The following is an 8,644-nucleotide window of genomic DNA, read 5'->3' as shown; positions in this document are numbered from 1 at the left end:
TATATATATATATTAAAAACACATAAAGGGAAACTTCAATACATTTTTTTTTAAATAAAAGAGTTGTAAAAAATAAAACAAAATAGAAAAATGTTAACAGATGTTAGACAAAATAAAAGTATGGGTCATGATTTAGTATACAAATGTAGTTTGGCATCACTGGCAGAGCAGCTTGTAGCAGCACTATTCTTTTTCAATATCAACACTGCAAACTTGTACAGATGACTTCCGTGGAACCAGGGGAATACAGGGATTGTATCTGTTTTGTAGTGGTGGAAGACAAGGAAAATGTGACAGTATTCTTTGGGGAAGACAGGAATGACCGAACAAAATACTGGTCATTTACAGTGGTCAGTTACAATGCAATATTGATAAAGTGTGGACAAATGACATACTCTGCAATGTATTTATAGTGTACAAACAAAGCATTACCTAAAGCTATTTTGATAAAACAATTAATATGTCTGATGCTGCCCAAAGGGCAGAATGGGTATGGTAGGGTAAAATGTACTATGAGGTTAGAAATGCTCAGGCCTAAACTATAGTTTTGTAGGGCACTCAGAAAGGGAAGGTTTATAGACAGATGACATGCTCATAATAGAAAAAGTGTACAATTACTATCATTTTGCACTGGCTAGAAAGAATACCTTCCTTTCTGTTGTAATTATATACTCTACAGAATGCTTTGAAACAAAACCATTGGTTCCTACGTTTTAGCCAAGGTTCCCTTTTTTGAAAAAGGAGTCCTTCACTACATTAAGACCCTAATCTTCTTTGCTATCATGAGTGCTATCATTAGCCCTCGAATGTCTAAAAAAATCTTCAGATGAATCTTTCAGAAACCACAACATTAAATGCTTTATCACATCAAAAACCTACATGGATCCTGGAGCACACTTTGGACTAATATTAACTAAAAACTATTAGCGCCATTATAGTTGTCATTTACAAACAGTAAAAAGGAAACTATAAAATTGGCCTGTTAAAGTAATCTGCCTTCAACATTTAGAGAAACACATCAGTAAAACTTACCTTGAACATATACAAGCTGCCCATTCCATTGCCTTCAGTAAGTGGCACACCCTTAAAAAAGAATACAATATGTTAAACAAATATTTGAGGGCCTGTCTACACCATCCAGTTAGTTCATCGCACTGCATGCATGCAAAATTTTTTGTGATCACACCACACTGAATGTGGGACATTGCTGTACCACGTTTAGGTGCGGACGATCATACTGCGGCGGGAGGTGTGTCTGCGGTGCCATTGAAATTGATTGCATCACCATCCCCCTCCCGCCCCAGAACACTGCGGGGCTTTGTTTATGCGATCTAGTGTGCTCATCCCACGGGACTGTGCGATAAACACACTAGATCATGTGAACGGGCCCCAAAAACATTACTATATGGGCCTGCATACAAACAGCCTTCAAACAGTGAAGTTTAAAGAGAGCTCTCTTTTTTTCTAGTTGTAATGAATCAGATCTGTGTGTTGTTGCTAAAATAAAGCAAAGCAACAACATAAAAAATAAATAAATAATTACACATGCAAATTATGTGATGCTGGAATGCTGTGTTTGCTGGTGCGTTCTGTCCATGGGAATCATACTATACCATAACACCACACACAGCTACCGCTCCCACACATGTAATCAAGAGGACTGGTGTTTTTCCCATGTCACCCTCAAAGTCACATAAATGCAAGGACCCTCTCCCCGCTGAATGGTATTTTTGAAAATGTATTCCCCCATTACATCTTCCCCAGGGCAGTGCCCAGGGCCCCCTTGTCCTTTGCTTGACAATCTATGCCTAATAGGCTTGAAAATGGACAGAACTGATTTTGTAGATTAGCACCTCATAGATTCATAGCCCATCAATGAGGTTTGGATTTAAGTTTGCAATCTTTGAGATTATGATGTGTTCAATCAACGGCCCATGAACCAAAACCAAGCACATATATTAATTCTTATTGATAACAGATTCTGCAAGGTTACCTCTACAAATCACCATTGGGATTTCATAGCTGCCAAGCTATATTGAATCAATACTACAGTGAATCTATATTGCATGGATAGTTTCCTTTCCCTGTTGCCAACTAGCAAAACTTGTATCATATGTCTAATTATAAATATAGTTAAAGCCACAAGAAAAAAATAATTCGATGACAAATTTCCTGTACCTTACCACGCCAATCAAAGCGCATGTACAGCATTTGTAATTACACATGATCCAAGTTCCTTTCTTGAAAAAGTTCAATTATTTTTTAAATACACAATGGGTAGGACATTCATGTCACAGTGTTTCTCAGAGTGCCAACACACAGCTAGCAACCATGAGCAACACAAGAACTATGGTATGCATGGGTATGTAGTTCAATACAATTCTGTTTGTATAAGAAAACTAACAATTTACTAGCAAACAAAATTCATCCTAACTAAAATATGCTATACAAACTACATTAGGCGCAATAAACTAAAAATGCTAAACTAATAAATACTTTCTGAATGGATAACTTGCTAGGGATGTCCCTTGGAACAAGGGATAGCTAATAATACTGAACTGTTGTGTGACCTTAAGATACTAACAAATTGCCGCCTCCAGCAATATATAATATTTTCCTTACCCTCTTTTACTGTCCTACACCAGCTCCTCTGCTTCATTCTCATCCCGCCGCCTTTGGCTATTTTCTATACCTTTTGTTACCGTGCTATCGTTTGTTTGCAACTCACAAATGTTGACAAAAACTTTTAAACAATCTTTATGTTGTCTAACCTGTATTTACACATATAGTGCTATCATAATTTTAAAACTGACCTGCCATTAGAGGAACTTTAACATTCTAATTTGAAGCAGAGCAGACTCTGCTATTGTATGATTGATAGTTGTGCTTGCATATATTTTCTGCTCTTTTTGACATTTTTCTATTATGCGTGTCACGTAAGTCTCTGGCTGGTAAATTTCTCTTTTAGGTCCTGGAAATCTGCCATGGTCAATCTTGAGCAACCAGTCAGATTTTGATTTACTCTTCTAGAGATACATGAACAAATTGGCTTTGGATAAAAAACGCATCAAACCGCTCATCGCTTTAAGCATAAAAATGAATATTCTGCACATCTGACACCAATGATGGGTTTCCTGTATCTGAGGCTCAAGATGGATTTATAATGTAAATTGTTTGTAAGAATATGTCACTATACTATGCACAGAATCACCGCATAACATGGTTATGCCTGGTGGCTGGCAGGCCTGAAGAACTAAACTATTTTTCTAACTGTTATCTATTGTCAACAAAGCAACTACATGTTATTAGTCTTCTGACTACATCTTCTATTGCTATAGTTTGAATAAAAGAACAAAAGAAGACATAACTAAAAGACTGGTATTTTTCTCTGCGTCATTATATAACATACCCAGCACTCTGTATGAAAACATATTTTTATATGCAGCTAAGATTACCTAATCTGCTTTAACGAATTAATCTATTTTTACCTCCTGCAGGCAGCCACTGGTCCTCTCTCCTTTGAAAGTATGTCCATTATATTGCCATCATCTACTTTCTTCTACACTGCTACTAAGCACATGCCAGCACCTTGAAGTGAACCTGTCTTACAAAAAATTTATACAATGTGCACCATTGCCTTCAAAGCAAAGGCCCCACGTCCCAGAACAAATTCACTAGAGTCTACCTAGAACTCTGCAAAAGTATCATAAACTGAAAAAAAACCAGAGCATCGGAACTCTGGATTCCATGTGGCAATGCCATAAGTATCAATAGGTCCTTTAAGCACCTCTTATTGCACTGTGGGATAGTGTCATTCCTACACTCTGCTTTTTTTAATTTGCAAGATTCAGAGCTGCTCCCAGGGTGCTTGGAAGACTGCTAGGAAAAAAAATGTATGTTATGACTACCTACGTGTCTATGCTTGCATGCCAATGCAGATTAATACTTCTTTTACTATTTTACGATAATACTGTTGCTTTGGTGGTGCAACAAATTCAGTGTGATAATTTTTTGAGGGTTTAATACACAGTATCTATGGACTTGGGCGTCCTGAGGCTGGGTGACACCCGGAGCGCAGACCGGGCGACATCCCCCCGTGACATTATCACGCATTCGCGATCGTCTTATTGACGCCTGCAGGCAACTATCTTGGTGATGGCTGCCAGCAGAGAGAGGAGGAGACGTTCACCCGGCAGGATGAGGTATGCCACCATTGCAAGATGGAGGAAAAAAACTATACGGACATGGATGTCACAGTGGTGAAATCCGCTCCATACTGCTCTAATTAGGAGAGGATCCATGCATAAATCCTCTCCAATAACCCCTGTGAGGATAGACTTTGAAGTTTATTTTGTTCTGTGGACAAATAGAAGGGTACAAGAAGCTCCCAAACGTTAGCCAACATATGTCTTTTCAAATGCTCCTTTTGAAATTCTATATATAGTTACAGTAATGAGCAGCACAAATCTTCAGGTCCCATGTTGTTTACTTGACTGTTTGGTCAGCTCAGTCTCAGCCTGTTCCTAGCACAACCTAGGACTCTCTCTCCAGTGCCTCTAATGTTGGAAGCTGTGCTGAGGACTGAACACAGTTGCTGCAGCATACTGGTCAGAAGCTGAACTGAGGTTAATGGCTGAAGTGACTGCAGGAGGTCTCTAATAATTTCAGCAACATGTGTGGATACAAAGCAGCATACTACAAGATCGAGAGCAAATACAGGGTTGTGGATACTTCCGGATGAAAAGTGTTACAAAGTAGCTAGAACTTCTGAATGCAGAGCAATTGCAAGTAGTTACAAGCTTCAGGATGGAGAACAGTTTCAACTGCTGTCTGCCAATATGCTCATTGCACTAACAGCGGGGAAATTAATCCCACGGCTTAAATTGGCACAGAAGACAGGGCTGTATGATGCTGCATGCGTGAGTGATAGGGAGGCAGCGCCAGCTGTGGCCGGCTTGGAGAAAGGCAAGTATATTACAATGGTATAGAATGTCACATTTTCTTTTACTCCTTAGAGGAATCTTCCAGTATAGCCCTAGTTAGATCAAGGGTGGTCACAAACCTGGCTGGAAGCAACCTCTCAGTTAGTTCATCAACCCTGGGGGGATGGAGTAAGCATCAAACGTTGATAATTCATTCAGTTTCTGGATGTCATTGCAAAATCTCAAGGAACCGTTTGGTTTGGGAACCAAGACTATAGGGCTACACTATTCACTTTCAGACTCTTCTACAGTATTACTCCAAGGCCTATAATTTTTAATACCTCCTCTGCAACTGCTTGTCTACAAGCATCCAAAATGTGTTCATCCGGGAAGGTTTGAGAACACATCTTTGTTCTGCTGCAGACATTTATTTACTAACTGTTTTTGGACAAGGGACAATGAATGTGCTATTTTAACCTTGCTTATTTCTACTCCTATCACCAGGGGCTTGTCGGTCCTGGCTGAGGAAGCATCGGTGTCCTCCTTGATACCTCTTAGTTTCAATCATTTCTGGTTCCTCCTTGTCCCTGGTTGCCAGAGTTGGAAGTAATTTCCGTCGCACAGGTGCAGAACTGACGTGGAGGTTCCAAGTGACCAGACAATGCTCCACCAGATCCAAGGGTGGGTCTGCAGATTTTGGATCTACCTGGCTCATACAAACCTTTAGGGTTAATGACAGGGCCCAAATAAAATGATCCTTTGTGGCCTGTTTCACACTGTGAGCCATGGCGAGACATTCTGGTTCCAGCAATTTATATGATGAACAAGCTCCTGCATCAGGGAATAGGGTGGCTCTCCTGCTTGATACACCCTGGACACACACACACACAAGGATTCACCTGCAGGGGTCAGAGGATTTTGGCTTTTAATTGCTTATGGGCCTTTGCCTCTTCTGGGACCAGATCCAAGTAGGCTTTCTGGTGTTCCCTGGAAAGGAAAGGAGCCAGTAACCCAACCAGTCAGCACTGGAGGAACAGAATCACCACTCTCTGCAGGGAGATGATCGGGAACTGAGAGATTGGCAGTATGTGATGGCAGCTCATCAATAATCAGAGACAAGCATAAGAGGTATGAAAATTGCTATTTAGTTACATATTTATTAATACGTTTATTTGTTTTTACTGTAATTTACCTTCACTCACTGTTGTAGTTTGAATCCTTTCTTGTCTGCTCACAATGCACTAATATGTTTCTTGTGCTTGGAATATAAGACCTCATTCACACTGCCTGCGTATTGTACCATATGCAACACATGCAAATAAATGGCTCCATACACACAACCGCGTATGGAGCCGTATATATTTGCGTAGCGTATATATGCGCAAAAACAGAATGGAACAGAGATGCGTCCGGGCAGCGTATTTCTGCGTATTTAGGCGCATATACGCGTATACATGCTTACAGCACATTAAAAATTCCATTACGAGTGATGCATTCTGGGATTGCATATAGTGCACGCATATACACTCGTATATATGCGCATATACAATCGTATGTACGCAATATACACTATTGCTTGCGTTGTGTGTGAATGAGCCCTAAGAGTTGGCACAGTTCCCATGAAAGAAAAACTGTACTTGCACTATTGTCTATATATATTGAACTTCATGTTAAAGTTTGTGTTCTCCTTTTGAACAAAAACTGATAAAAGCCTAAGCAGAGTTCAGATCCACTGAGATTGTATCCCATCTCAGCTTCCTACATGCCCAGCATAAATTTACTGTGGAGCTTTACAGGGATAAAGTGGAAAGACTTAGCATGAAGAGGAGAATAATTAGGCATGAACAAAGTACATATTTAACCAAAGAATTAACAATATGCAAGTTATAAAACACCAGCTGTTACAGTAATTACCATTTCAGAAGAATGACTATGTTACCATTGCAGTTCTTTTTTCTTCCACTGAGATAATGTGTTATAGTTAGCAATGGCATACATCTACTGGTGAGCATGTAATTAGTTATCCATCCAACAAAGAAAGAAGTATTCACAAATCAGCAGCTAGCTGGTCATTGTGGTTTCTTAAGGGTTAAATAAAATGAAATCTGATTTGTTCAGTCCATTTCTCCTATTCATAGTTTAGTGGAACATATTAATTCTCTAATACAAGGACTTGAGTTGGCCATTACAGAAAGATCTGTGATGACTGGACAAACTGTCCATTAAGTGTTCTTTTGGATAATTGAGCCACAGATCATTTTTTCCATTTGCTTTGCAGATGTCTTAGATCTACACCCTCTACCTTTTAGGTTTTTAGATTGGGTCACTCTAACATACAAAATATACAGTGTTTTTGCAAAAATATACAGTAATTGCCAAAGTTTTTTGAATAAAGGGATATAACACAAGTGTGATTTTATGATAAAGCTAAAAAATACATGTAAAAGTTTGTGTATTGATTTAGGAAAGCCTTTTCCCTTTTGATGCTACATTGTAATGCATGCAAGAAAAAATTATGTTTTTAAGTTAAAGAAGAAGTCCCACCAAAAGTAGGTTTGTTAAATCCCATAGGGCTCCCTGTGCTCATAGCACTCGTTAAAATTAGTGATGCGGTTTCTAAGCAGTGTTGTGGGATAGCTAACCCCTACCATTGCCCACTGCTACTCAACCACTCTGGAACAAGGAGATGACTGACAGTGCAGAGAGGAAAAGGGGCAGTGTAGACAAGATCACAGAGAGCCTGTACAGCCCCAATCTCCTCTGAAAGCTACAGACACACCGCATACCCCCTACCTTCCCTGCTCCATTTTTACAGATAACAGATTGAACCTGCAACTGTCTACAACCTCCTCTCCATTCTGCAGCCATGTCTCCTCTGCTAAGATAGACTAAGCCCACAATCTCCTCAAGTCTCCAGCTAATTCTGAGCAGATTACTACAGTATTAGCTGGTGGCTTGTGTTATTGTCAACCTGTGTTTTTGTGAATGACAAGTACTATAAGTTCACACAAGCCAGCAGATACTACTATAGCCCCCTTTCTGGTGGCTACTGAAGGATGCAGGCTCAGTCTTTTAACGGTATCAGAGGCAACATAAGAGGCTGCAGATTGGAGAAGGGGCTCGTGGGCTCAGTCTTATCAATATAAATGGAGCAAAGGAGGCACAAGCTGCACAGCAAGAAGGGCTGCAGAATGAAGAGGGGGCCATTGCTTCAGTGCTGCCTGTACCTCCCCCAAAGAAAACACTCATAATTCTGGCTTCTGCCTGGGTAGGAGCTACAACAAGCACTAACAGTAATAAACATGACATTTTATTTACAAACCACAGCACTAAAATTAATGGGGACAAGTGCTATGTGCACTGGGTCCCCTGGGAGCTTTAATAAGTATTTTTAATCAAAATTAGTTCAAACCCCCAAAATTTGAGACTGCAGAAGTCATTAAAAGTTGCATTTTCAGTTGAATTTGGGGAAACCACTTGAAACATTCATTGTGTTGACCTATTTCAATTGATTTTTTGTTTCATTTGTTCATTGCAAAAAACTGAAATTCTAAAAATTATGCCAATAAACCTGATTTACAATGGGGGTTGAATAATTGAGATTACAACTGCAGTGAATTTCAAACCTTTCAGGTTACAAGGATTTTTTTCTGAGTATTTCTTAAAGGTGAAAGAGCATCACAGATCAATAAGCCTTCAAACTATATGGCAGGAGCTCTTTA

General features: G+C 39.6%; 1 protein-coding gene across 1 annotated transcript in view; it reads right to left on the bottom strand.

The window, feature by feature from the left end:
• Positions 1-5,329, bottom strand: part of LOC108793878 (collagen alpha-1(XIX) chain-like) — a 129,735-nt gene extending 124,406 nt beyond the window's left edge. Inside the window, exons 1-2 of the mRNA XM_018564829.1 lie at positions 5,264-5,329; positions 1,033-1,083 (exon numbers count right to left, since the gene is read on the bottom strand). Of these exons, the coding sequence (XP_018420331.1) occupies positions 1,033-1,083; positions 5,264-5,329 (117 nt within the window). The remainder of the gene's footprint in view (positions 1-1,032; positions 1,084-5,263) is intronic.
• Positions 5,330-8,644: the final 3,315 nt, after the last annotated feature.

This window comes from Nanorana parkeri, unplaced genomic scaffold (genome assembly GCF_000935625.1).
Source record: "Nanorana parkeri isolate BGI_ZX_2015 unplaced genomic scaffold, ASM93562v1 scaffold785, whole genome shotgun sequence".
Lineage (NCBI taxonomy): Eukaryota > Metazoa > Chordata > Amphibia > Anura > Dicroglossidae > Nanorana > Nanorana parkeri.
Note: the sequence above shows the minus strand (reverse complement) of the source record. Positions and strands in the feature narration are given on the sequence as shown.